General features: G+C 56.7%; 10 protein-coding genes across 10 annotated transcripts; 7 read left to right on the forward strand and 3 right to left on the reverse strand.

The window, feature by feature from the left end:
• The first annotated feature begins 298 nt into the window (after positions 1–298).
• N657DRAFT_448248 (uncharacterized protein) lies at positions 299–977 on the forward strand. Its single transcript, XM_062787425.1, has 2 exons — positions 299–843; positions 903–977. The coding sequence occupies exon 1, from the start codon at positions 508–510 to the stop codon at positions 832–834; it is 327 nt and encodes a 108-aa protein (XP_062646888.1). The 5' UTR covers positions 299–507; the 3' UTR covers positions 835–843; positions 903–977.
• Positions 978–1,643: 666 nt separating this feature from the next.
• On the forward strand, positions 1,644–2,459 carry N657DRAFT_573771 (uncharacterized protein; the record flags this gene model as incomplete). The annotated part of the gene is made up of 1 exon (XM_062788988.1): positions 1,644–2,459. A coding segment is annotated over one exon (816 nt), but the record flags the coding sequence as incomplete, so codon positions are not given.
• A 1,156-nt stretch (positions 2,460–3,615) lies between these two features.
• On the forward strand, positions 3,616–5,665 carry N657DRAFT_597418 (cystathionine beta-synthase). Its single transcript, XM_062790025.1, has 2 exons — positions 3,616–4,108; positions 4,170–5,665. Exons 1-2 carry the CDS (start codon positions 3,828–3,830, stop codon positions 5,467–5,469), a joined length of 1,581 nt encoding a protein of 526 aa, XP_062646890.1. The 5' UTR covers positions 3,616–3,827; the 3' UTR covers positions 5,470–5,665.
• Positions 5,666–5,714: 49 nt separating this feature from the next.
• N657DRAFT_664206 (putative signal recognition particle protein) lies at positions 5,715–7,136 on the reverse strand (the record flags this gene model as incomplete). Its single annotated transcript, XM_062795224.1, has 1 exon — positions 5,715–7,136. The coding sequence occupies exon 1, from the start codon at positions 6,699–6,701 to the stop codon at positions 5,715–5,717; it is 987 nt and encodes a 328-aa protein (XP_062646891.1). The 5' UTR covers positions 6,702–7,136.
• A 524-nt stretch (positions 7,137–7,660) lies between these two features.
• On the forward strand, positions 7,661–10,381 carry N657DRAFT_597423 (ankyrin; the record flags this gene model as incomplete). Its single annotated transcript, XM_062790026.1, has 6 exons — positions 7,661–7,909; positions 7,964–8,773; positions 8,828–8,918; positions 8,970–9,225; positions 9,272–9,384; positions 9,443–10,381. 6 exons carry the CDS (start codon positions 7,661–7,663, stop codon positions 10,105–10,107), a joined length of 2,184 nt encoding a protein of 727 aa, XP_062646892.1. The 3' UTR covers positions 10,108–10,381.
• A 554-nt stretch (positions 10,382–10,935) lies between these two features.
• Positions 10,936–11,889, forward strand: N657DRAFT_574327 (alpha/beta-hydrolase; the record flags this gene model as incomplete). Its single annotated transcript, XM_062789021.1, has 3 exons — positions 10,936–11,089; positions 11,139–11,253; positions 11,313–11,889. The coding sequence occupies 3 exons, from the start codon at positions 10,936–10,938 to the stop codon at positions 11,887–11,889; spliced, it is 846 nt and encodes a 281-aa protein (XP_062646893.1).
• Positions 11,890–13,451: 1,562 nt separating this feature from the next.
• On the reverse strand, positions 13,452–15,734 carry N657DRAFT_448332 (glycosyltransferase family 2 protein). Its single transcript, XM_062787427.1, has 4 exons — positions 15,468–15,734; positions 14,339–15,414; positions 14,084–14,277; positions 13,452–14,033 (listed from the first exon to the last, which is right to left on the reverse strand). Exons 1-4 carry the CDS (start codon positions 15,591–15,593, stop codon positions 13,552–13,554), a joined length of 1,878 nt encoding a protein of 625 aa, XP_062646894.1. The 5' UTR covers positions 15,594–15,734; the 3' UTR covers positions 13,452–13,551.
• Positions 15,735–16,000: 266 nt separating this feature from the next.
• N657DRAFT_448324 (glycoside hydrolase family 12 protein) lies at positions 16,001–17,678 on the reverse strand. Its single transcript, XM_062787426.1, has 4 exons — positions 17,337–17,678; positions 17,224–17,273; positions 16,761–17,158; positions 16,001–16,692 (listed from the first exon to the last, which is right to left on the reverse strand). Exons 1-4 carry the CDS (start codon positions 17,491–17,493, stop codon positions 16,269–16,271), a joined length of 1,029 nt encoding a protein of 342 aa, XP_062646895.1. The 5' UTR covers positions 17,494–17,678; the 3' UTR covers positions 16,001–16,268.
• Positions 17,679–18,732: 1,054 nt separating this feature from the next.
• On the forward strand, positions 18,733–20,828 carry N657DRAFT_574294 (nucleotide sugar dehydrogenase; the record flags this gene model as incomplete). Its single annotated transcript, XM_062789019.1, has 3 exons — positions 18,733–19,000; positions 19,106–19,554; positions 19,608–20,828. 3 exons carry the CDS (start codon positions 18,733–18,735, stop codon positions 20,826–20,828), a joined length of 1,938 nt encoding a protein of 645 aa, XP_062646896.1.
• A 2,772-nt stretch (positions 20,829–23,600) lies between these two features.
• N657DRAFT_645853 (uncharacterized protein) lies at positions 23,601–25,500 on the forward strand. The gene is made up of 2 exons (XM_062793020.1): positions 23,601–23,674; positions 23,732–25,500. Exon 2 carries the CDS (start codon positions 24,021–24,023, stop codon positions 25,209–25,211), a length of 1,191 nt encoding a protein of 396 aa, XP_062646897.1. The 5' UTR covers positions 23,601–23,674; positions 23,732–24,020; the 3' UTR covers positions 25,212–25,500.
• Positions 25,501–26,333: the final 833 nt, after the last annotated feature.

Genomic DNA, 26,333 nt, shown 5'->3' on the forward strand with positions numbered 1-26,333 from the left:
GAATGCTAGTTGAACTGGGAATGCTAGTTGAACTGGGAATGCTAGTTGCCAGCGCTGTCAAAACTTTTCAAGCTATCATAGCGCTGTAAAATAGCGTTCTCACCCCCTTCAAAACCCCGCTGCGGTACTGATCTGACGATCGAGGATCCTCGCCCGACTGGCGTCCACTTTCCCTTAAACAGGCAGAAAGTGTTTAGTCGAGGCACCGACACGTGTGTCAGCCCCATTCTATGGCGCTCTAAAGCTTCCATCGTCGAGAAAAACTCAGGGCCGTTTGCACCTCCGTCATGTTGGCCGTGTCCGCAACAACACGTGAACCGGTCAACACCGTTTTCAAACTGCCGCGCTCTGCACATGCATCAGAAAATTTTCACCCACACTCAGCCACCTCTCTCCATTCCACGCGCATCACCATAGTCTGAGGCTCAATTAAGCTCGGTTGTACCGATCCATCTGTCACGCCAAGCACTTCAACTACTCATCTCCCACCTGTCGCTCAATTTCAAGATGGCTAAGGTCTCGCCTACCGCGGATAATGGTCATGCCAAAGCCCCGACTCTTGGCCCGGACACTGGACGCCAACGACCCCCAGCCACTCCGCCTTACCAAAGTTCAGAAGCCATCACCGCGCCGGCGACACTCAATGCCTGCAAATTCAATATCCAAACGACAGCTCGGTCATTGCCAACCTCCGTCGGACCACCTTCAAAGAGGTTCATGAGCTTATGGATGGCAACGTTAAGTGCGTTCCCTGCAACTAGATGTAGCAGAGCAACGTGCTGCGATCCCCAAAACGAAAACAGGCTCCGTTCTGGGAACCTCGGGGAATCGTGACTGATAAGGGTAGTCCGCCCAACACAACGTGCCGGCGGACCAGGGCATTCAACGTTAACGCCGGCCAGGCAAAGGACATAGTCCGGCTTGGGGGCTCGGTATGCCTAACCTTGCACGATAACAGTTATAGCGAGAATCTTCTGATAAAGAGTGGTGTTGAAAGACACGGCATGTGCAAGCATGCGGAAGTACGTGAAACAAGGCATGCGCAATTCTGAGCGCGTCAGATGGTAATGGTTGTCCTTGACGCTTACCCAACCTGTCCCAATCCTAGGGGACAGCCTTCTGCATCTTGGGTCCGGAACCACGGCTCTTTGTTCCTGGTACCTGCAGTCTACACCTCCAGCATAAATAGCCCTAAGCGCGGCAAGGGGCACTGTTAAAACTCCTAGAGAAAATACGGGCAAGACGTTTGAACAGTCCTACTTTCCGCATTAAGCTTATTTATGCTAGAGGACGTGTAAACAAGGCGAGGAAGCTACAGTCTGCGGTGCATGACTTTTCTTTTGCCGAGGGCTGCAGCCACTATTTGAGTAGCGGATGGGGAAAGACCGTTGGACTGGACACCCCGACTTTCGTACGGATATGTTACGTTATAAAGGCTTGGGTTCTGAACTGCACACCTTCCAGCAGGAGTAACAATTCATCTCGGCATTATCTCTTCCAACAGTCTCTTCAGTCAGTGTCACAAAGTACTACTCAAGACCAACTATGGACTCATCCGCAGAGAGCATATCCCGTGGCGCACGCCGCGAAGATTCCCAACCTCTCCTGGAACTGGCCAAATCCACATCCCATGAATTCCCCGCCTCAAAATCATCAACGCAGTTCTCCCCCGCATGGGAACCAAGTCCATGGCCTTGGCCTACCAAACCTTAGGTTTAGTGCACCACGCCCTCCTCGAGGAGACCTTTGACACGCCCTGGTCCCTCCTCGAAGAAGCGACAGAAGCAACCTGGCCTGGTGTCTACGGTGCACCCTCCCCCCCTCGTCCACCATACACTCGGCAGGACTGGGATTGCCTCTGGGGCAACGACTACGATGTCGGTACCGATCTGGCTGGTCCGTTTATGCTGGAACTCATCAAGGCCTACCCCGAGGCAAAAGTGGTTGTGATACAGCGAGATTTTGCACCGTGGTGGGAGAGCTTCAAATATCAGCTGTTTGATGGCGTGACGGCGCAGCCGCGTGCGGCGATCACGAAGTTTGTGTACTGGAACGTTTTCGGTGTCACGTCGGTGCATGCAATGAGCAAACTGTTCTTTGGGATGCTGGGTGGACGGACAAAAGAGGAATGCGAGAAGAAGGCATATGAGCGGTATTATGAAGAAGTTCGAAGGGCTGTGCCAGAGAGCAGGAGGCTCGAGTATCAACTCAACCATGGGTGGGGGCCTCTCTGTAAATTTCTGGGGGTTGAAGTGCCAAACACGGAATTTCCGCGAGTTAACTCGACAGAGGAGTTTCGACAGGACATCAAGGCGAGGTTTTTGAGAATTTGGAATTGCAGCAAAAGCTGCATTGCCGGTGATTGTTGGGTTGGTCATCGTTTTGCTGGCTTGGCTTGGTGTAAGGTACCTCTGACGGACTGCGTCTTGTGGTTCATCGATTCAGAACTGAATGTATAGGCAATTAGCCCGTCAAATCAAAAAAGTCTTCAAACATTATTATACTGACAGCGTAGTCAATGACAATTACAATGGGTTTCTACGCTGGTACAACGATGGGGGATTTCAAGGCCCGCGCCTAGGACGCGCGGATGACAAGCTAACGTCATGCATGCACTCGTGCCCCCAGCAGCCGCCCGCCTTGAAATTTCAGATTACACTATCCTTCTAATAAAAACTTATAACTAGTTACCTTATAGTAATCTAATATTTGCCTTACTAATAGTTATAGTAATAAAGTTAGTACTTCTTTGAACTAATTTTGCGAGTTTACCTTGAATGTCTATCTTAGTCTACACCACTTAGCATAATTATCTGTAAGGTAACGTTATTAGAAAATCGTAGCCCTAGAAACTCAGAAGCTCGGTTTCCGATGCCCTACTCTTGTAGATCGACAAGCGATCAGGGGGGTGTAGTTAAGCGAATGTAAGGGGTAAGAAAGTTCTGTGCACCGAGCTATCTTATAGGTTCTAGATGGCTCCAATCCGGTTGAGAATGGGAAAGGGTGAAGGAACGATCTTCATTCATTACTACCTTCAATCATCACTCCTGGGTCGCTCACGAGGGAACCAAACCTACTGTTGTTAGCTCTCATCTGAGTGTTAACCGTGGATACGCGGCTGTTTGTCATTCCAACAGTTGGTCAACAGGAGTCGTCACTGATGAGCTCGGCACAGGGGTCTACGGATGTCGCTACCAAAAGAATTGGCTCACCGCCCTCAATGCCAAGACCACCCGAATATCAACCCCTGTAAGCCAATGTAAGCCGCTGCGAAACAGGTGCGTTTTCAATCACCTTCATAATCGTTAATCATCCCAGTCTAGAAGTAATGAATCTAGTCCGCACTCGACCCCGGAGCCAAAACAACATATTGACGGCAGTTCTCTGACCTCTCTTCTGCGTATTGGTTCCCGCCCTTCAAGCGAATGACCTGGCGGTGAGCCAATTTTTTGGGAGCGTCATCCGTAGAGCTTAGGAGATGAGGTCTAAAGTGGAGACAACAAATGGGCCCTCTGGACTCTTGGCATTCGGCCGGACCCGGCGAGTTTGGACGGGTGGCGCATAGCGTCGGCTTGTTGGAGAACGTGGGCAATATCCCACCATCCCACATTCCATGCCTTTCCCCCACCCAGTCGCACACATCATCCTCTATTTCGCCATAGGCAGCTTGAGGAACGCCACTCCAGCCCATTGCGATCTGGCTCCAGACGCCCCTGATCTCACATAAAGTCCAAAACAATCCCGCAACACACGCCAAAAGCTACTTCAAAATTGCTCGGACCAATACTACGCCCCACTTAGAACACGATTCAAACAGCATCCACACCATGTTGCAAGAAGAACCGAGGCCGCCGGTGCCGATTCTCGAGGCGCCGAAACTCAGCGTCAAGAACTCGGCCACCGAGTTGATTGGCAACACGCCGCTCGTCCGGCTGAACAAGGTTCCCCAGTCGTTTGGCGTCGAGGCCGAGGTGTTTGCCAAGGTAGAGTTGTTCAATGCTGGCGGGAGCGTAAAGGACAGGATAGCGCTGCGCATGATCGAGGAGGCCGAAAAGAGCGGGCGTATTAAGCCTGGAGATACCCTTATAGAACCCACCAGCGGCAATACGTGAGTGCTCCAGGTCGCGGTGAAGTTGCACCCATTATTGGTGTTATTGACGTAAGCATAGCGGCATAGGTCTGGCGCTGGTCGGCGCAATCAAGGGCTACAAAACCATCATTACCCTCCCCGAGAAGATGTCAGCCGAGAAGGTGTCGGTTCTCCGTGCGCTTGGTGCCACCATCATCCGAACGCCCACCCAGGCCGCCTGGGACAGCCCGGAAAGCCACATCGGTGTTGCGAGGCGTCTGCTGAAGGAGATTCCAAACTCGCACATCCTCGACCAGTACACAAACGAAAACAACCCGCTCGCCCACGAGTTCGGCACCGCCGAGGAGATCTGGGCGCAGACTGGCGGCAAAATTACGGCCGTGGTTGCTGGCGCAGGAACCGGCGGTACCATCAGCGGGATCGCCAAGGGCCTCAGGAAACATGACAATAACATCAAAGTCATTGCAGCAGACCCACACGGAAGCATTCTCGCTCTTCCAGAGTCCCTGAATGAGGAGAAGGCAAATATTCCGTACAAAGTGGAGGGTATTGGCTACGATTTCATTCCAGAGGTGTTGAGCCGGGATCTTGTGGACAAGTGGTACAAGACAGATGACCGCGAGTCGTTTCAGCTCGCCAGGCGGCTTATCGCCGAGGAGGGGCTTCTTGTCGGCGGCAGCTCCGGCAGCGCTATGGCGGCCATGCTCAAGGCCGTGAAGGACTTTGGGTTCGGCAAGGGGGATGTGGTGGTTGTTGTTCTCCCGGACAGCATTCGCTCGTACCTGTCCAAGTTCGCTGACGACGACTGGCTGGCCGCCAACGGTCTCCTGCCCAATGACGCCGAGAACGTTGACGGCGAAGACACCACCCCGCAACCCAAGACACTCAGCCAGAGCACCGCCGATTCCTACTCGGGCGCCACCGTCCGGTCCCTCCGTCTCAAACCCGTGACATCCGTTCTCACCACCAGCACTTGCTCCGAGGCCATTGAGACGATGCGCGACAAGGGCTTTGACCAGCTGCCCGTCCTCACTCCCACCGGCGGCAAACTGGCTGGCTTGGTTACGCTGGGCAACCTCCTCAGCTACATCTCGCGCGGCAGGGCGTCGCCCCAGAGCCCGGTCAAAGATGTGATGTTCGACTTTAGCCGTATCGACGAGGTTGTGACGGACCCACGGAGGTTCAGCTCGGATCTCAAGGGCAAGAAGCGCAAGTTTGTCGAGATCACCATGGACACCCCGCTTTCTGCGCTCAGCCGGTTCCTGGAGTGGAACAGCGCCGCCGTGGTGACGGAGAAGGTCGAGGGCGAAGGGTCGAAGCCGGTTGCCGTCGTCACCAAAGTCGACTTGCTGACCTGGATGGTGAGGAAGAAGTCATAGACAGGCGGAGGAGTGTGAGTGGTTTCTGTCAAAAGTAAGGTAAGGAGCAACTTAGACTCAACATCTGGTTATTACATCAGACAGCAGTTGTTGGACTCGGAAACTTCAGCATTAGATAGGCTCAACCCGTGCACAAGGGTAAATACCATAGCTTTTGTATACCCACGAATAGACTCAATCAGTCATTTACTAGACCACACGCCTCGATTACACTACTCATGCCCAGTGCAGCCCTAATCTCGCCTCTAAATCCTCTCGCCGATCCATTTCCACCACTTATCCGCCCCTGGCCCATCCCCAACAACATTCCCCCCGATAACCTCCACCTCAATATCAAACTCGACCATCTCCTTGAAACTAAACTTGTCGCTCCCGACAGCCCCCAACCACCCTTCCCCTTCCTCCCCACCCACGACCTCCCCATCAGCCTCCCCCGAGTCCAACAGCCCTTTACTCCTCGTCTTGCGAATCCGGCTGAGCTCCGCCTCAAGCTGACTTTTGACCAGCGCCGCCGGCAGCGCGGTGAACAGATCCAGTTTGTTGGCCGCCACCAGCACGGGCACGTTCGAGGGCGCGCGCGACCCGCTGCGCCGGAGGAAGCGCCTCTGCAGCGTCAGGAGCACGTCGTAGAGGTACTCGGCCGTCGATGACAGCGCGGCGCTGTCCGTGTCTGCGAGGGCGGCGGCGTCGACCAGGAAAACGAGGGCTTTGAGTTTTGATTTGGAGGTTTCGGCTCCTTCCCCCTTTTGGGCGGCGGGGGAGACGAGGAGGGATGGGGTGATGGTTGCGGAGGGGGAGGCGAGGTGCGCGAGGGCGTGACGGCGGAGTTTGGGGTGGCCTGGCGTGTCGATCAGAAGGAATTTCTTTGCGGTCGCTCCTGTTGCGTCGAGGTCGGTGCGGTAGGTAGTGGTCGGCCTGTCAGTTGAAACGGCGAGCTCGACGGTCGAGGGCGTCTGGGAGGTGTGGGTTTCGGCGACAGGGGTAGGGACCGCGGGGTTGTTGTTGTGGTAGAGGGGCCCGCGCTCGAAGAGGGTGAGCAGGGCAGTCTTGCCGGCGCCCGAGGGACCGACGAGCAAGACGGATGGGAGAGTTGTATAGGGTGTTGTTGCCGAGAAGATGAAATGTAGGATGATGGGAATCAGCAGGACGATGGCCAGCCCGATCGAGATGACGCTTGGGGTCGGCGTGAGGGATGCCTCGAAGGCGGCTTTGAGCGTGTCGATTGTCGACATGTTGGTTGCTGGGCTGTGCTGCCGCCTCCCGCAAGAGCCGGGCGAGGATATTGAGGTAGTGGCGCAATGTTGTTTATGATGCAGGCCAAGCGGTCATTCAAGTAGTGCGTCTCTGTTCTGGAGTCGGACGGGTCGCTGTGTCCCGGTGTAGAGTTATCGGGCCATTGTCATCCGATTTCACAGTATCGGATCATGGCGATTCTAGCTGTGGATGCCAGGTTGTGGTTGTGGAGATAAAAGGTCCCACTGCGGTACGGAGGCTCATCCGATCTGTCCTGTCAAGAACGCTCAGAGTTTACGCTGAGATGTCCAGGACAAACCCACCGACAGATGATTTAGTCCTCTAAGGTTTTTCCGAGCTTCTATAGTATCTCTAGCTCCCTAGTTCATATTTCCAATGATGCTTGAGTTTTCTGGCCCCCCGTGACAGTGGCGTATTCGGCTACCTCATGCTTACATCCTTTCCCGCGTGTAGGGACATTTTCCCGTTTGTGCAAATGATCACCGTAGCCCCACATGCAGCTAGCAGTTGGGGCCCGGTCTCGGCTGCTGGATCGGTCATGTTCAGCGAATCGCGAGGCCGTCACTTGAAGTTCGGTAGCTCAGCCTCGTTGAGCTGCCGGGTTGGTTGGCCGTTGACAGCCTAAGCCGACCCTGAATTCGTTCTGGACAACCCCTGAAAAGTGCAAGGTGAACGCGCCTCACCGCAAGGTCCTTCTTCCAGGCCAACGACGGCCCGTTGTTTTTCCAAACTGAACAGCAGTGACGCGCAGCTCCCTGCACACTCGCCCTGCTGTAGTTGTCTTCTCCATTGAACACCCTTTCGTCCTCACGCTTCGCCGTTGCCGTAACCTTCCGTCATCCATCCGATCAAGCCTCCGTCCTGCAAGTATATACAACAGGTACTCAGCGACAGACCGGCGGACCAACGCGGTTCAGAATCAAGGCGCACGTCGACGATGGCGGCGCAACAGCACGATGCCGGGCCACCCGCGAACGGTGCGCCGACGCAGCCGCCCTCCAAATCGGAAACCGCTACGCCAAAGTTGAACAATGAGGTGGAGCTCGGCAACATGGTTGGAGAGTCTGCGCAGAACGACATCATGCAGATGGCAAGGGTTGGGGACATTGCCGGCATGGAGAAGCTGTTCGAGACGAGCGAGTACGATGCAACCTACACAGACGACGAGGGCATCACCCCGTTACATGTATGCTCATGACTTGACCTGACACGGCCATCTCGCTGACAATCCTCCGTTCAGTGGGCCGCCATCAACAACCAGTACGCCATGTGCAAGTTTCTGATCGAGCGCGGCGCCCCGATCAACAAGAAGGGCGGAGAGAGCGTGGCGACGCCGCTGCAATGGGCCGCCCAGCGCTGCCACTACTACACCGTACATCTGCTCCTCCAACACGGCGCCGATCCCCTGATCACCGACGCCCAGGGCTACAACACGCTCCATATCAGCACCTTTAACGGAAACCTCCTCCTGATTATCTTGCTGCTCCACCAGGGCATCCCAGTCGACGTCGAAGACGCCTACGGCCACACCGGTCTGATGTGGTCCGCCTACAAAGGGTATCCAGCCTGTGTGGATGTCTTTCTACGATGGGGAGCCAGCGTTCACGCGAAGGACGAGCAAGGGTTTACAGCACTGCATTGGGCGCTGGTCAAGGGAAGCTCGGGCTGCATACAGAAGATCATCGAATACGGCGCAGACCGGTTCGCCAAGACGACGACGGGCAAGACGCCGTCGATCACTGCAAGGGAGCTCAACACGGCGGCGGCGTGGCACAAGGCGCTGTACGAGTGCGGCTACGACGAGGAAGGAAACCCTGTCGTCCCGAGCTGGCCGGGGGCGAGCTACCTGCTAAAGGACAGGAGGGGATTCACGACCAAGTTCTTCTTCTTGTGGCCGTTCGTGCTGGTGTGGGCGACGATAACCCTCTTTGCGCGCATGCCCGTGTATGCGGGCATTCCGTTTGGGCTGCTGGCTGCGTACACGGCGCAGTGGGTGGGTAAGCAGCTCCTTACCTATGCGCCGCCAGACATGAGGCAGTTTGAGAAGACGGTACGTCCACCCAATATGTCGGCTGCTCTCGGGTTTTTGCTGACCTCCTCGCAGCCTTGGATGGCGGGCATCTTCGCCGCATCGCTATCTTTGGTGGGTCTAAATTGGCTTTTCACGGTCTTCCCAGGCACTGCGTTTGGCGATGGTGAGTGTTTCCCTAGTTTGGAAACCGTGTCGTGTTGCTAATCGCTCGTAGATGGGACGTGGTTGTGGAATTTTCTGTTCGCCGTCTTCTTTGCCCTTACCGCCTTCTTCTACACCAGATGCATGGTCGACGACCCAGGCTTCGTGCCAAAGCTCAACGGCATTGCCGAGCAGAAGGCAGTGATCGACGGGCTGATCAGCCTGTGGAAATACGACGAAGCGCACTTCTGCGTGACGTGCATGATTCGGACGCCCCTACGAAGCAAGCACTGCCGTAGGTGTCAGCGCTGCGTGGCCAAGCATGACCAGTAAGTCGCTGAGCAGGCTCGGAAGCATGCGGCTAACCATGTACAGTCACTGCCCCTGGGTCTACAATTGCATCGGCGTCAACAACCACCGCCACTTCTTCATCTACCTCATCAGCCTCACCCTCGGCGTCCTCGTCTACGATATGCTTACCTATCGCTGTTCGTCCCACTCCAACCCCTCTTTTCCCTTGTATACACCACTAACCTCCTCCGCCAGATTTCTCCACCGTAACACCCATCGCCCCCGACGAATGCGCCATCCTTGCCCCGTCCCTCTGCCGCGTCATCAACGCCGACGCCTACAGTCTCCTTCTCGCCATCTGGGCCTCGCTGCAGCTCACCTGGGTTAGCATGCTCCTCTTTGTCCAGTTCATCCAGATCAGCCGCGCCATGACAACCTACGAAAATATGTTTGGCGTCAACCTCCGCGCCGCCGCGTCCCTCGCGAGCGCCTTTACCTCCACCGGCGCCCCGCTCGACCCGTCCACGGCCGCGCCGCCCGGCGGGTCCGACGTCGGCCCGCATGCCCCGCCCGGGCATCACCACCACCACGGCGGTGGCTTCCTGAAGACGTGGGGCCGGCTGTTGGGCGTCGACACGTTTATTGAGACGGCACGCGGCAGGGGCGCCGCGGCTGGGGGGAGGCGGAGGGAGGCCGGGAGCAGGAATCCGTTTAGTAGGGGGTGTATGGCGAATTGTAGGGACTTTTGGTGCGATCCGGCGCCGGTGTTTGGGAAACGGGAGACTGGGGCCGCGGTGTTGGGCGGCGTGCCGGTGAATTATACTGAGATGTACGAGAGTCCGGCGGTTATGGATGTGTTGAGGGTAGGAGGAGGAGGGAGGAGGGGGGCGTATGAGGCTGTAGCCGGGGAGGAGGTTTAGGCGGATGGGTGAAGATACTGATGAGCTCATGATGGTTGTGGCATGATGCGTTATGTACGAGGTGCCGTGTTTAAATGGCTGGTTGCGTCGTTGCTGCTGAAGAAGGCCTGGAGTCTGGAAATTCTGCGTATAGAAGTGGGATTGTTTGCGGACTGCGGTATGATTTCGGGCCATGAGCAAAGGTCTGGTGTTATCGGACGTTTGGACGGAGATAATGGGCTATCCCATTTTTGATCCCAAATAAATAATCCTAACACCTCATCGCCCTGTCGCCTATACCAACAGCTTCGGAATGTCTCCATCGACTACAGATGGACAAATATCCGGTATCCGTGCGACGTCGGGCAGGGCCTACTGCCAACGGTGGTCCAGTCGGCATCCAGATTCTCTCCACATGGCTGGCATTGGTTCGCATGGTACTTGGGTGAGAAATGGTCGCATCTGTTAGTAAGCAGCAGGTTTATCCGTATTCAGGAACGACAGCACAAATGGGAGTGTGTGTGCCCTCCTGACGGCATCGCCAAGAATGCCCCGGCTTATTAACGCGTGTAAGACCACTGCGGATGCTTACACAGCAGCCAAGATGCAATGGAACCCCAACAGGGGTGCGTGTGAGCTTGGGATACTTGGCCGGTGATATTATTGATGGACGGCCTAAACTCCGCCTGCGGAGTCGATATTCCGCTCATCGAATCGACACGGCTCGGTCCTTACTATGACTTGTCCCGGAAGAATATATATTGGTATGGGTTGAATTCCAAGGACGACGACCTCCAGCAAGGCCTCATTCACGGACATTCCGGGTTACATCTAGTCCAGCCAGCCAACATGCGCGTGCCGTCATTCTCTATTCTATCGACCGCCCTGCTCCTCGTCGGAGGCTCAGTGGCTGGGTGCTATGGGAAGCCTAGCACCTGCCTCGACGCCTCGATTGTTGCACATACCGGCACGCCGGTTGGCAAGGAAGTCAAGCACGGCAACCGTAAGCTGGATCAGAACTCAGGCCAATCCTAAGCTAACTCGCCTCTTAGTTACGCTTTACATCTCCCAGCCGGACAAGAAGAATGCCCGCGCCAAGGCCAGAGCCGGCGCAGCGGTCCTCCTCTTGACCGACGTTTTTGGCCTCGCCCTGCCCGAGAACAGGCTGTCTGTCGAATCTCTCTCCGCTTAACATGTCATGCATCTGATACTAACTCCTCCCTCAGACTGGCCGATAGTTACGCCCGTGCTGGCTATCTCACCGTCGTGCCCGACCTCTTCAACGGCAGCCCAGCCCCAGGCGACATCAACGTGCCCGGTTTCAACACGACCGAGTTTCTCGCGCAGCACGGCCCCTCGGTCACGGACCCCATCATCGCGGCCACCGTCTCGTACCTGCGCAGCAAGCTGGGCGTGATCCGCATCGCCGCGCCGGGCTACTGCTTCGGGGGGCGCTACGCCTTCCGCTTCCTGGACGACGACGCGCCCGCGGGCGGCGTCGACGTCGGCTTCGCCGCGCATCCCAGCCTGCTAGAGGCCGGCGAGATCGCGGCCATCCGGGGACCGGTGTCGATCGCGGCGGCGGACAACGATAACCTGTTTGATGCGGCGGCGAGGGCGGCTGCCGAGAAGGTGCTCGCCGAGAAGCCCGAGAAGGTGCCGTACCAAGTGAATCTGTACTCTGGCACGAGCCACGGGTTTGGCGTGCGCGTCAACCTGACAGATCCGCAGCAGAAGTATGCCAAGGAGCAAGCTTTCTTGCAGGCGGCCAGGTGGTTTGATCACTCGTTTGGGCTGGAGTAGGGGGTCATGGTTGGGAGGTCGTCGCCCGTCCATGTGATCCTTAGTGGACTAGGACGTGGCAGGGCAGAGCCTCCAGCGTTTGCAATCAATTCGTGTTGATGCTGTTGGGGCGTCATGATTGTGATGTGGACTACCTTATGATTGATAGCAACGGGTTGCTTCAGTGACCAGGCGGCGGTGCTTGCTTGAGCCCTACAGGCCGTTCATATATGGTCACCGGGTTGCCCCAGGTGTATGAGAGTGCGTCAAAGATGAGACCTTGGTTCTTGAAATCAGCCGTGGTAAGGGAGCAGCGAATTTCGGAGGGCGGCGATGGCAGAACTTGAACCAAACGGATGCTGGTAGGGGTCGGTAAGGGGTCTTTTTTGAAATCGTCAGATCCACCATCGTCGGAAACTTAAAACTGAACGATGAACTGACGTTGGACGAAATTTTACAAGTGGATGTGATAGGACTTGGATGAGTTGGGCGGAGATGCAAAGAGAGAAACCCCGTGAAGATGAAGTCACTACCTCCTGCTCAGGCAAAGCCGCAAAGGTGTGGTGCGCCTGCTGCGCCTTCCCTCTGAACGATGAGCAATGGCTGATCGATCTTTTCGTGCCGGCTGTTGCCTGGTGAGTGCGGCTAATGATGCCTAACGAAACAGACTTTCCGACGAATCCTTTTCTGGATCCGAGAAAAACACCAATATATTTGATCACAGCCACGCCTCACCAGCGGTACCCTCTTGAACCGACGCCTTGCCTTCCAACCGCATTGCCATACGATCAGCCGATTTTCTGGAGATCTATTCTGACATGGCCACAAGCACTGCAGCGGGGAAGGCCCACGTATTGAATGAGTGCTCGCATGGCTTTTGTCCCACCTGCAATACGCTGGACTCACGAGTGCAGTGGCTCAAGGCAGGCTCAACAACAGAAACGAGGTTAAGTGGAGCAAAGATTTACTTGTTCACATTTAAGAGACGGACTGATGCTAAGACCAGGCTACGGCGGCGTCAGCCAAACTTGATGTAGGGGCCGAAGGGATTCGGAGGCGCAGACGCTTATCAGCTTTGCTAGCGCTTGAACTTGGCCTAGATAGCTACAACCGTACAGTAGCTGTACTAGTCGGCGAAACTGTTAGACGCAGCGGTTGAATATGCCCTGGACCAACCCGGGAATCTGCTTGCCCAGTTAAGTAATATATGGTATGGACCTTGGTTGAACGCTTGAATCGCTCGCACCGAGCAAGCAGAACCCGAGGCTCGGGGTAAGTCACTCAAACAACATTCGTGTCCTGCCCGGGTCTGTTCTTAGATGCAGAGTAACGCTGTGTATGTACATTACAATCAGCCACGGACGTCGTGCTACCCGACTCTGAGCTGTCGTGTATCCTATCGCGGAGGCTTGTTCTCAGACATCAACTTCAAGTTTTTAACAAAATCTCCGAGACGATCGACGACGGGAGATGAACCAAAATAATGTATTGCGATTGAAAGCCGTACTATCTACGCCTGTCCCGTCTATGTCCGTCATTATGAATATGTCATCAGACACTACGATCCTGCGGCTTGTGTGACGTGACGTCTCTGCCCCGGACCGGCCGTGCCATGCCTGTAATCAGGCTCTCTTCAGCACGATCGTTTCCCTCAGATGCCGAACGAGGACCACTTCCCAGCGGCTACCACCGCCACGAGCAAAAGAGGAAATAATGGGTAATGTACAGGTTATACGCGTTGAGCACAATCAGCGGGATGGTGTGGTACCATTCGAACCCGGTCAGGACGCGGTACGTCACGGCCGACACCATCCCCCCGACCGAGACGATGGTCCACAGCCAGCAGAGGATGCGCATGTTGCGGTACTTGTTGCTCTTGTGCGCTTTCTTGTCGCCCGACGCGGCCCACAGCAGCTCGATGCCGAGCAAGCGGTCTTTGATGGCCGTCAGGTAGGCATACGACTGCACCACCATGACGTGCTGTACGTTGAAGCCGTACTTGGCCTTGGCCCAGAAGCGGAAGAGGAGTGAGCCGTAGATGATGGACGGGATGGCAAACGCCAGATTGTAGTACTTAAACCATTCCGGCCTGAAGTACAGGAGGAGGGTACCCGGGATCGGCGAGATGAAGATGCCGAGCGAGACGGCCGAGTAGTACAGGAGGCCTGGTAAAGTCAGCTGAAGTGCTCGTTCGACTGGATCTGACAAGGCCTACCGCAGAGGTAGCAAATCTTTTGCATGAGGGTCAGATTTGATACCCAGAAGTGCTTGGTGGTGAGCAGCGTGGTGCTGCCCCGTGCCCAGCGCATCTGCTGCGAGAAAAAGGAACGCGGTGTGTTGGGGCAGATGCCCGTCGCCAGACACAGCGGCACGTACTTGACCTTCCAGCCGCGGTCAACAGCCCCGAACCTGATATCGGAACATCAGCAAATCACTCAACCCTTGATGTCCATGTGAGACTCGGACTCACCCAGTATGAACATCCTCCGAGAAGCCAATCTCGGCGGTCCCGCCAACCTCCTCCAGCGCCGCCCTCCTATACACGGCATTGCTCCCCACGCAGATGGAGGCCCCCCACTTGTTCCGATTGACCTGCACGACGCGGTAGAACAGCTCCTGCGTGGCCCCCGCACCCTGCTCGACCCAAGTCTGGTCATCCGTCACCCGGAAGTACTGCGGACTTTGCACGATAGCCGTCTTGTCATCGGCCATGTGCTCGACGACCAGCTCTCGCAAGAAATCCGACCGGGGGCAAAAGTCCGCATCAAAGATGGCAAAGAAGTCGCCATCTGTGCGCGCAAACGCCCAGCGGAGATTGCCCGCCTTCCTCAGTCGCGGCCGGTCGTCGCGGACAATGTAGTTGAACCCATACTGCGCCGCCAGCGCCCGGACGGCCACCGAGTCCCCGTCGTCGAGCACGTACACCTTGAGCTTGTGGGCAGGCCAGTCGAGCGCAATGATGTGCTTGTACGTGTTCTCGAGGATCTCAAGCGGTTCCGAGCAGCAGGGCAAATAGACGTCCACTGTGGGCGCGGTCTTGTCATTGATGGGGAACTGCGCGGCAATCTCCTTGTGGCCGTCGTAGTCCCAGTCGCGGCCCACGACGCCGACAAAGTAGGAGATCATGAGGTAGACGTTGAGAAAGCCCACAAAGACGCCGTACCACGAAAAGACGGGCGAGCTGATGGCGAAGAGCCACATGCCTGCCGACAGCGATAGGAAGGAGAATACGCCAAAGATGTAAAGCGGGATGCGGTTGGTGTGGATGTACTTGAGCTTCTCCTCGTCTGTGGGACCGGTGGGAAAGACGAGGCCTGGTTCCTCGCGGGGGCAGTACGTCCGCCGAAAGGCATCGCAGCTGCGCTTGAAGGGGTTGCGGCTCTTTTTAGCGGAGGTTGATTCTCCCTCTGCTGCTGCACCACCGCCCTTCTCGGGGTCAGAGTAAGCAGCGGCCGGCGACGCAGCCCCTCGCTCGACGTCGTCGTCTGAGCTGGAAAGCTGGCCCATCTTCTCATTCAATACTTCCTTCTGCCGAGGGGCTGGAGCCTGAGTCTGTTGTCAGTCACTGAAGGGGTGCATGGTAATTGTGAGCGACTTACAATAGCATCCACGTCGCTCCTCAGTGCTGCCGGTTGGGGCCTTGTCACCACAGAGCCAGAGAGGGATGCCGGGTTCTGATACCGCCCATTAGCACAGTGGACAACCTCCCGAGCGCCGGGCAACATACGAGGGAGGTCCTCGACACCGCAGCCGGCGACGATGCCTCGGAAGGATCCCTAAACGGATCCCGACTCTCACTGCTCGATGGAATGCTCCGTTGCGAGCCCGGTGTCCCGGGCCGGGACGAATTAGCGATTGAGGCCATCCAGGGCAGCTATTCCAGACAGGCTTATCCTGAAAGAACGACAGTTGCTTGCTTGCCAGAAGGAGCGTCTCTTTTAGGTGGCTACTAGCGGGACGCGGAAGGAAAGTGTGTGACGACTTTGACGCACCCGCGATATAAGGACATGGCCGGGCAGAAAACAGGGGCCAAAATCACCAGCCGACGATCCAAGGTTGCGGTGTTTGTCGTGTCGGCGGGACACCGGCCTCGGCTGCACAGTGATCTGCCCGAATGGGAAACCAGGGCAGGGGTGATTCAGCCCGCCCTCATTGAAGAGACAGGATAATCGCCATGCTAGGAAAGCCCAGGTCGTTGTCCACTGGGCGACCGATTGCACCGAGACCCAATCTGACGAGCCCGAGATGTTGCCCAGCCTACGGTTGTCGAGAGGCCTGAACACGCAAAAAAGAGGAAAAGAAAGCCCGTGATCGACATGTATAAGTCGTACACCGCAGGTACCTGTCTCAGTCCTGGTTTCTGAAATGGGATAGGCGGCCAGCCGCAAGTGGATCCTCGATCAGAACAGCAGTACAACTGAGGCTCCAACGATGCGGATGATCGACACGCCAGACAGCCACGACGCTTGGATCCGTGCCGCCAACGACGCCTCCGACGATACCGCCTCCGACGATACCGCCTCCGACGATACCGCCTCCGACGGAGTGCAGCCCGTCGGGGTCTGTGCAAGGACGAGGGTTGGGGCAGGTCCGGGCAGCACATTCACGCCATATCGCGACGACGAGAAAGTGACGTTCCCCGCGGCATAGTACGTTTCGCTCCCAAACCCGACGGCCCCCACATGGGACGCAGGAGATACAAGCCCGTTGCGCCAGAGATAATTGAGAAGGGGTGATACATCATCCGCGAAGCTGGTCTCGTTCGACCCGGCAACCCATGTGAAGACGGCCGTGCCTCTCTGGTTCTTTCCGTGGTACAGGACGCTGCGGCAAGCGCTTGTCAGCAAAAGGAGATCGTGGTGACCGGGGGGTCCTGATGCAAGGTACAGTACAATTCGGTGTGACCAACTGTCACCTTTGCGCGGTACGACTCGATTCCGCCGTAGCCCAAAGGTTGTGCATAACCAACCTTGCCCAACCAGATCATGATCTCAGTCTCGGCTTCTGTCTCGTTCTGGGCGTTATCGGGATTGCGATCGGCGAAGATATCGAAGGCGGTGTTCGCTGACACGTCAATGCTTGCCAAGCCGGACCAGTCGATGCTTGGCACTGGCCACGGCGTCGATCCCGGGCCCATGGCCCACTGGGCCGACAGTGTAAATGCCGAGATGTTGGACAGGGGTACCGGGAGCGTGGGATCCGTTAATTTGACGTGGGGGTACGACTTGACCGACTCCGGGCCCGACGACCACTTCCAGGTCGCATCGAAGGCCGGCGGTGAGTCCCGGACCTGATAAAACCCCGTCAGCATAAACGGTTTGGCGCGTTTGGGCAAGCGTGCGGCTGATCACTAACCGCAACGCAGCTAAAACCATCACCATCATCGTTCCAGGCGTTGGGGACATCTGCTTTCAAGTTAGCTCGGCCTTCTCTTACTGGTTAACGTTAGGGCCAGTTTGGTATCTTACATATCAAAGCGTTGTCACGGCTTGTATAGCTACCAACGTTGCAAAGCTTTTCATCGTATGCGGCGAGGGTCCATGTAGCCAACATGGCGATGATGTGGATGGGAGAACTAGTGTATCGCATCGTGAGTAAATCGCAGGGTGGTACGGCGAAGAGCATGCAAAGAGAAACCAGAGTTGACCTGCGTCATTCCGCCGCCGGTTTTCCATTCATAAAGCCTTGAGCGCCGGTTGCACTGCCTTCAATGCCACAATCCATTTGATTTGGTCGCCTCGGAAGCTGACGCGGCACGCAGCGCTCCTGTGAGCACCCATTCCTGGGGTACTCCGTGTGCGACTGAGAGTGGAGGTCGCCTAACAGGAAACCAGGACTGGTGATGTGCGTGAAATGCCATCCAAGCGCCACTTACGTGGGTGTTGGGACGGAGTCCGGCTCGAGACGATCCTCGACGACGGTTCCGGTGCAGATGCAAGTATCCGGGAGGTTCAGTTCACACCGCGTCAGGCTCCTGAGCCACAGTCCCAAGGTGTCAGGGCTGATCTGCCTGCAGGGGTGGCGGTATACACTTGTAGAACACGACCGGATCTGAAGACATCTGCAAGGTCCCAAGGAGCGCTGCAGAATGATTGACGCCTCTATCAGTGGCAACCCTTGCCAAGACCGATCCAAGCTTGCGCCTGTGGTGCAGATCGGCGTGGAAGCAGCCGGCTGAGGCTGAAAATCTCCTGGTACATCTCGAGCGACACGTCCAAGTCTCTGGAGATCTGCGTACCAGGAGATAGATGTCTCTGCAGTGCGGGCACCGTGGCGCAAGATTCGGGCCTTTACGGCGCCATTGCCCCCCCCCCCCCCCCCAACTCTCTAGTTCGCGTGTGAGTCTCCGAGTAGTTGCAATGACGCCACAGACTTGCGGCCTCATCAGTGAACAGCAACACCGGTAGTTGGGCAGCGAGATTGTGGATCGCTCGAAGAAACCGGTTTGGGCCGCAGAGATTGACAGAACCAGGCTGAAGAATGATGCCCTCGTGAACGAGCATGTTGAAATTGGCGCTAAACATGCGGTGACGACGTGTCTTGCTCCTTGGCCACCAACGAAGCGCTTTCGGCTGTCGGGGTTGCCGATGATCGTGATAGCTCGGGATGGAGGTTTCAGCCAACGACACGGGAACTGGGGAAAAGTTGGGAAGCCGGGCATGGCACACGATTGCAGGGGTGTTCGCTCCTTTCGAGGAGAGTGTTATATACCCTCGCTCTTCAGCCATGCCGAAGCTCATGCCGCTGGAACCTTTTCGTGCAGGAGGCCGCCGTATTGTCGGATCCACAGCAGGAGAAACACGTCCCCGAAAAGAATAGGTGTGCGTCCCGAAAGCCGGAACCCGACCGTCGAGGCTAGCGGCCATGGGTACTGTTCACCATCACCAGCATTCAGGATCGGCTGCCCTGTCGATGCGTGGCCATCTGGGCAGGTCGTTCCCAAGCTCCCATTCTATTGCGTCGACAGCCAGCCCGGGGGCGTCGACGCCGAACTCGTGGTCGGCAAATGAATGGCTTCGAGGCACACCCAACACGTCGCCGCCGAGTTCAGGGCTGGGGTCTCCGGAGCTCAGCGCAAAGCTGCTAGCAGAAGACGGCAGCGTGTCGCCAGTGGATGGGTCCCTGGACGGCCGTATCATACCTGCGGCAAAGAATATCTGCTTCGTTGGTGCGGGGTTCGTAGGTATGGTGAGCGTGTGGTCGTGTCAACTTATAGGATAAGCTGACAGCGCAACAGGTGGCCCAACTGCTGCCGTAATTGCCTACCATAATCCGCAAATCCTTGTCAACGTCGTCGACTTGAATGAACAGCGGGTAGCTGCATGGAACTCGGCACATCTTCCCATCCACGAGGAGGGTTTGTTAAAGGTGGTGCGCATTGCTCGGGATGGTACACTCGACACCATCGTCTCCCTGTCTCGTCTTGCCCGCCCGGTAGAGGTCAAAGCCCGCCAACCCAATCTTGTCTTCTCAACGAATGTAGTTGAGGCCATTGCAGAGGCTGACATCATCTTCATCTGCGTTAACACACCCACCAAGACGCAGGGGCTTGGAGCAGGCTCCATGGCCGATGTCAGCGCCGTTGAAAGCGCCAGCCGGACGGTTGCGAAGCACGCCAAAAATGGGGCCATTATCGTCGAGAAGAGCACGGTGCCATGCGGCACAGCTCGGATGATCCAAGACATCGTAAGTTCTTCCAAAGCTAGCGCAGGTGTCAAAGCGATGCTGATGTGATTTAGCTCCGCCATTACCGCCCTGACACCAACTTCGAAGTACTGTCGAATCCCGAATTCCTAGCCGAAGGAACCGCGATCGAAAATCTCATGCACCCAGACCGGATTCTTATTGGAAGCACCCGAAGCCTTGCCGGCCTGCAAGCCGCGGCTGTGTTGAAGGACGTGTACGCGGCATGGGTGCCGACTGCCCGCATCGTGACCGTCAACACCTTCAGCAGCGAGCTCGCCAAGCTGGTGGCAAACACGATGCTCGCGCAACGCATCAGCAGTATTAACGCCGTGAGCGCCATGTGCGAGGAGGTTGGCCTCGGTGCCGATGTGGACGACGTGAGCCTTGCCATCGGGAAGGACGGGAGGCTGGGGCCAAAGTTCTTGCAAGCCGGAGTCGGGTTCGGAGGGTCGTGCTTCGAGAAGGACATCCTCAACCTCGCGTACCTCGCTCGGGAGCTGCATCTTGACGTCGTCGCCGATTACTGGTTGGCTATTCTCAAGGTCAATGAAGACCAGCGTCATCGGTTCGCTCGCAACGTCGTCCGCGAGCTCAACGGCTCCCTCCGTGGAAAGAAGATTGGCGTACTTGGGTTTGCCTTCAAGGATGGGACCAACGACACTCGGAACAGCATCGCGGTGCACATCATCAAAGACCTGGCGTCGGAGATGCCGCAGGAGATCGCCGTTTTTGACCCGGGCTGCGCCCCGGATGACATCCTCGACGAAATCCAAAAGATTGGTCTCAGTCAAGTGCAGCTGGACAGAGTCAAGATCTGTTCAAGCTGGAGAGACTGTGTGCAGGACGCCAGTGCGCTCTGCATCCTGACGCAATGGAAACAGTTTCGAGGGCAGCAGTTGGGCAATACCGGGGGAGCTGCGGGCAAGGCGTCCAACCCGATGGGAAACGGGCTTGCCGCTCACGCGCAGGACGCCTGTTTCAGCGAAATGGGTATTGTGGGCCTGGAGAAGTTATCCTGGCAAGAGGCCACGACTCCTTCAGAAGATCCCCTTAAAAGACTCAAACCGCTGCCGCCGTGTCCAGCAGACTGCAGCCGCTGCGGGGCCAGCCCAAACATGGTGCAGATGCACGAGGCGGTGGACTGGGTTGAAGCCGCGGGGATGATGCAAGAACCACGTTGGGTTTTTGATGGACGTAACATCGTCAACCATATCGAGCTTCAGAGCCTGGGCTTCAGGGTAAAAGGAATTGGGAAAGGGTTCCATTCGTCTTAGGCGTTGCATAAATTTCAAGGTTGGGTATCGCGAGGGCGTTAGGGGTTTCAAGCACTGGTACATCCCGTTGTGTCGCGAGCTCCTAATCGCGAGAGACCTGTCAGTATCAAGATTATAATACAACAGCTATCCGTACAGCTCTCTCCGAAGAGCATCGCACCACCGATGCCAGGCCCTCCAGGGGCTTGACTCACCGCGAGGCGCGTGCCTGATAGTTCAGCGAGTCCATTCGATCGAAGTCAACCTCCCGTTGCAGTGCCACGGAACTGGACTGGCCGATAAAAGGTAACTTGATCTGTTGCGCATGAAGTTCGGCGTACCGGAATCATGCCATCTTGAAGTTCCAGCCCGAAAATTCATCTTGCGGAATGTCCGGTTTGTTGAACAGCAGCAAAAGGCAAACTGTGATCATGAGCATGGGTTTTAGGGAGCCGCGTTGGGTGCCCCACATAGCTCAAGTTACGCACATTGATTGGCCCTGGCTTACTCCAGTTCCACTTTTTAGCCCTCAATACCCTTTCCTAAACCGAGACGGCAGATCAACAATCCCTTTCCGTCGCACACAAACCGCGCGGCTTTGAGACGCAGGCCGACGGCACGCTGCGCCCTCCTTCCTGATGACCAGATGCAACAACCAGTAGCAACAGCAGTCATTTTTACGGCACTGATGTCTCTCATTCAGAACCATTAACGTATTTGATGAGGCTGCGTAAAAGCCGACAGGCTCATTTTGTTCCGATGCGGACAATGACTTCCATGGGTCAACCACCCCACTTTTGTCTGGGTTGCATTTCCCCGGCGGAGAACCTGGCTCTCACATCGAATATGTGTCTTCGACATCAAAGTTTCTGTCGGGTCGGGATCCATCCGCTGCCGGTGTACCAATTCGCGAACATGACCGCTTCGCATGGGAGCCGGAAACATCACCAAGCGCCCACGATTCCTGAAGTGTACACAGCGGTTCTGCGAAGATACGTCCGCGCACCATTCATCGATACGCGCCGTCTTGTCTGCAACTAGGACGCCAGCTTTGTTTTGGCACTTTTGCATTGTGGGACGGCATCAGGCAGACACACATCAGAGAGATTCAGGCCCGGTGCTCATGGCATATTGATTGAGCACACCATGTGGATTCTTGCTCAAGAGGAGTGAGAAGAGGAGTGGCAATCTTCGTATTGCCGTGGTTTGCGTAACTCGACGACTTTCCTTACCGAGGCGAGCGCTCATGGTGATGCGCCTTCATCGAATTTAGGTACGTGGCACTTACACCAGGGCCAGCTTAGTGATGAAATCTGCATTGAGAAATTCTACACGTGAAGGTTCGCGCGAGGCAGATGTGGTGGCAAGGGCGATCATAGGGAGCGATATCCGCCGAAGTGGTCATTTGAGGCTCAGCGGCTCCGACGTCTCGGTGTCCGGGAACAACACCGGCGGCAGTGTTACAGTTTCGTTCATCACTTGGACAATTCCTCGATGGCTCCTCGCTGGTTTTCGCCCGTCAACATGGGGGTGCCAGATTGTCCCTCCACCGAGGCTACCACTGAGATGCACACGGATCGAAGCTCAGAGTGGGAGAGGCCATCTGGTGGCTGTGCCACCCGATTCGTGTTTGTGACAATCAAAACAACGGTTCTCAGCCAGATGACGTCGTGCGATCCCCTTCTAAAACTCAGCCTCGATGCGGATCCAGAGACTTCTGCTGCTTGATGACTTGCATTGCCGCTCTTGCATGCAGTACGTTGAAATGCCGGTTCCCACTTGGGCCTCGAGGCCCAGTCCGAATTTGACGCTGGCCTGGAACGGGAGGGCGGGTGAGGCCGGAGTTAGGGCGCCAGAGTGTTCCGTGCCTCAGCTACCTCTCCAAGTACATACCTAAGGCATTGTACGTTACAAGGTGAAGCTGCAGGCTTGGCAAGCCGCCACATCAACCCAAAGGAACACAACCAACAGACAAACCCGGTGGCACAGCAAACATAACTTGATGAGCGTATGGCAAATCGTTCGGTGAAGAGGGCGGAAAGCAATTTGAAGTCAGTCTGGCGACACGGTAACTTTTTCAGGTTGGACAAGCGCACAGGCTGGCCGCCCTGCTGGTTGCATGTGTTTTGCTAGTCGCTTCGACAGCGATAACGGTGCAGCGTGGACTTCGACCACGACGGGCCCACCAGCACCTCAGCCGGTTTCTATTTTTTGCAGACAAAGTTTCGTGTTTTCGGCTCCAGTCCGCTGGGTGCGCCGCAGACGCCTCACAGCCAGTGGGTTACCTCACCCGGAGTCCCGTTTCATGTACCTCCCAACATCTGGCGGCCAGCAACACTGATGAGAGGAGCGGGGATGGTGGGGTGGGCAAGGGAGTGCGGGAGCATCACAGGACCCCTTCCTTGCCTTGTCGGCCCTCTACACACAAGAACAACCTATCAGGGTCACCCGCCCAACTCAGCCTTGGAGAGATGACGCTTCATTGGCATCCGCCATCCACACTCACATCGTGCAAGCTGCATGTGTTCCGTGGGCTCACCCCGGGGTTCCAGAGAGGCGGCGAAGGCAAGCATGCCTTCCTGCTGCGTCATGGTCTGCCACACGCCGGAAGGGGGTGTCCACGCAGATCGCGAGCGGACGCCGTGTTGCAGAGATGGCGAGCGGGAGCTAGCCTGAGGGCTGGGAGTCTCACCCATTATCGCAGGTTCACTCTCACCTCTATTAAACAGAACCGGCCGCCTCATCCTTGGGTCGTCGGGCCCAGCTGTTAACCGCCCTAGCCAGCCCACTCCAGCCGGACCCCGCAACAGATACAACTGTCACCGCCCAGCCCGCCCTCAAACGCGGTCTCTTACAAACACCGCCAGGTCTGTAGTCAACATCGTGCGGTATATCTGTTCTCCAACGATCCTCATCCTTGCTAGCTTCCACTCAGCCGGTCTCCTTCGATGTCCTCATGTCGTTGATTCATATCAGACGACATTCCCACGACTGCACCGTCTCGGATACGGCTGACTGACAGGAGTTCACCCGTACGCTGTCCGCTGGCCACATCGACAAACACACCACTTAAGACAGGAGCATTGTTCGGGGCAGACTTATCATCTGCCTCATCCTGCTGCCAAAGGTGCAGGGCACTGCTCTGGCGCCAGGCTCTCCTCAGAACCCTCACTCTGACGACTGCTGTTCTTTGTTCGAGTCCACGCCGGCAAGATGTGCCTGACCAAGGTTTACTACAACACCTACGCGGACGGGGCGCAGGACATCACCGAGAAGAACTACCCCTGCAGGGATGGCAGAAGCTGCTCCCGTCCCGACGTGCGCAAGTATGAACGCAAGTTTCCCTTTACCAAGCTGGGCGATGTCCAGCCGGAGTCTCACAGGAGCCTCTCGGAGCGCCAGCCGACCCCATATTTCTCCGGCCACACACCTCGAGGCTTCAAGTCGCCCTCACCTTCAGGCAAGCGCGACTCCGGCGTCTACATGAGCGGTGCCATCCCCAGCAATCACCACGACTACCACGATCCTTACGGCGACTACGACGCCTACGACGGCCACCACTCGTCCTCCCGGCACGACCGCCACGAACGCGGCCGCGAGCCCCGCCTCAAGCGGTTCTCCACCACGCCTCACATCGTCTACCTGGACCGCGACCGCGACATCAAGTCCTCCCGCTCCCGCTCTCACTCCAACAGCCGCGACTACTCGCGCGACATCCCGCTCGGTCTGGTTCCGCTCGCAGACGAATACGGCCGCCGCCAGTCGTCCCGCTCCCGCTCCCTCGAGAGTAGTTACGACCACAATAGCGGCATGTACTACCGCCGGCGCACCGACGATCCCCAGGGATACGCCGTCATCGACGACCAGGACGAGCGCCGCCGCCAGCGCCGCGAGCAGCAGCGACGCATGTCCACATCCAGCTACCACCTGGACCCGTCCTCCTCGTCTAACCCACGCGTGTACTACGATGCCTACGCGGCGGCATACATCCCGCGCCGCGCGTCCACGGTCGTGCACCACAGCGACGGGTCCATCTCGACCGGATCTAGCTCTGGGGCCAAGACAAAGCATCTCCGCTGGGAGGACCAGGTGCGCGCCAAGCGGGAGAGGCAGAACGCCGAGATTGCGAGCCGGCCCGGTTCATCTTCGTATTCTGGCGAGGTGAAGGGTATTCTGAAGCACTCTGCAGCGGGAGACGGGAGGGGGAAGGGGAAGGGGAAGGTGGTGGATGATGATATTGCTGATTTGCGGAGGGCGGTCGAGAGGATGGAGATTCCCCGGGGACGGGACAGGGACCCTAAAAGAGGGGATGAGTGGTTGCGGGGAGGGGGGTATGGGCAGGATTATGCGGAAGGGAGGCGGAAGAGGAATAAGGTGTATGCAGATGATCTGTATCGGTATTGAGCGGGGTTCCATCGAGGGCGATGGCGTCTGGCGCATACAGTTTATTGCGGTGGGATCGGAAAGACGGTGGCACATGAGGTGGATCTGAGGCTCTACAAGTGATGGGTGCACCTGGACTCAAAAAGTTCAATCGTGGTGTCTATGGCGCTGGGGTAGTAGGTCGGAGACTTTTTGGTGTTTTTGCAACGGGGCCTGAATCGAGACGCCAGGACGCTTGTGCTGCACTCGCTTCTCGGGTGACGTATCGCATCACTTTCCTTTGTTATGTTGCGTTACGACTTACATGAACTTAAAAGCACCTGATGCTTCTCACCAGCTCTCCTAGCAACACTTGCGATGTATGTCTGGACCTGAGACAAGGCGGCTTTCTCCACCGCCAAGGTTGCTCTCTCCCCAACACTCACACTCACTTGACTTACCTCCATACATCCCAACCCACTCTGCATGACACCTAACTAAAGCCAAGGACGGTAAACCCTCCGATTATTTACCGTATCAATATCGTGGGCAAACCGTACAGCATTGAAACAACCCATACACCAGCCATGACGTTGCAGACAGGCCCTATTCCCCCCGACCCAAACTGACCTGCGCGGTGACGGTTGCAGGTCGTGCCCACCCGACGAGACTCGTGTATGTGTTGGGGGTGAGGTGGCCCAAGGGCCCGGCCAACAAGACGACCCTGACACATTGTCGAAGACGAGAAACGGCCCACATTTCCTCCCGGTACTGCTACGCTGCTGTTTTGTGTTGGGGGTGTGGGGAGAGCATTCTAGACTGCGGCGTTGTTATGTCATGTCTGCGCGACCCGGGACGGCAAAGGACAGGCAGGAGGGGCGGGGTCTGGTTGGGAGAATCGAAGATCTATCGATGATCTGATCAGTGTTGGGTGGCATTGAGAAGTAGTAGGACGTGAGAAGAGCGCTGCGGACGGCTGTGGGCAAGCATCTCCTAAGAGCCGCTTTGCAGCGGGTAGATGACTGACAATAGTCGTTTGGGCATGATTGTTTAGACCGCGGAGGCAACGAGGTGATACCGGCCACAATGTGTCAACGCACTTGAATGATGGTGATATGGAGCGCGTTGCCAGGGTTTCAGTTTGACCGCCAGCACCCTTCCAGG

Source organism: Parathielavia appendiculata (assembly GCF_033297405.1).
Source record: "Parathielavia appendiculata strain CBS 731.68 unplaced genomic scaffold N657scaffold_7, whole genome shotgun sequence".
In the NCBI taxonomy this organism is placed as follows: domain Eukaryota; kingdom Fungi; phylum Ascomycota; class Sordariomycetes; order Sordariales; family Chaetomiaceae; genus Parathielavia; species Parathielavia appendiculata.

What these genes read in the sequence shown, in the direction of transcription:
- N657DRAFT_448248 (XM_062787425.1), top strand. Translation starts at nt 508, where the DNA reads ATGGCTAAGGTCTCGCCTACCGCGGATAATGGTCATGCCAAAGCCCCG.
- N657DRAFT_597418 (XM_062790025.1), top strand. Translation starts at nt 3,828, where the DNA reads ATGTTGCAAGAAGAACCGAGGCCGCCGGTGCCGATTCTCGAGGCGCCG. An exon ending in GAACCCACCAGCGGCAATAC is followed by an intron (nt 4,109 to 4,169) that starts GTGAGTGCTCCA and finishes ACGTAAGCATAG; the next exon opens with CGGCATAGGTCTGGCGCTGG.
- N657DRAFT_448332 (XM_062787427.1), bottom strand. Translation starts at nt 15,593, where the DNA reads ATGTTGCCCGGCGCTCGGGAGGTTGTCCACTGTGCTAATGGGCGGTAT. An exon ending in GGAGCGACGTGGATGCTATT is followed by an intron (nt 15,415 to 15,467) that starts GTAAGTCGCTCA and finishes CAACAGACTCAG; the next exon opens with GCTCCAGCCCCTCGGCAGAA. An exon ending in TCGGAGGATGTTCATACTGG is followed by an intron (nt 14,278 to 14,338) that starts GTGAGTCCGAGT and finishes TTCCGATATCAG; the next exon opens with GTTCGGGGCTGTTGACCGCG.
- N657DRAFT_448324 (XM_062787426.1), bottom strand. Translation starts at nt 17,493, where the DNA reads ATGCTCTTCGCCGTACCACCCTGCGATTTACTCACGATGCGATACACT. An exon ending in CCGTGACAACGCTTTGATAT is followed by an intron (nt 17,274 to 17,336) that starts GTAAGATACCAA and finishes ACTTGAAAGCAG; the next exon opens with ATGTCCCCAACGCCTGGAAC. An exon ending in ACAGTTGGTCACACCGAATT is followed by an intron (nt 16,693 to 16,760) that starts GTACTGTACCTT and finishes CGCTTGCCGCAG; the next exon opens with CGTCCTGTACCACGGAAAGA.
- N657DRAFT_645853 (XM_062793020.1), top strand. Translation starts at nt 24,021, where the DNA reads ATGTGCCTGACCAAGGTTTACTACAACACCTACGCGGACGGGGCGCAG.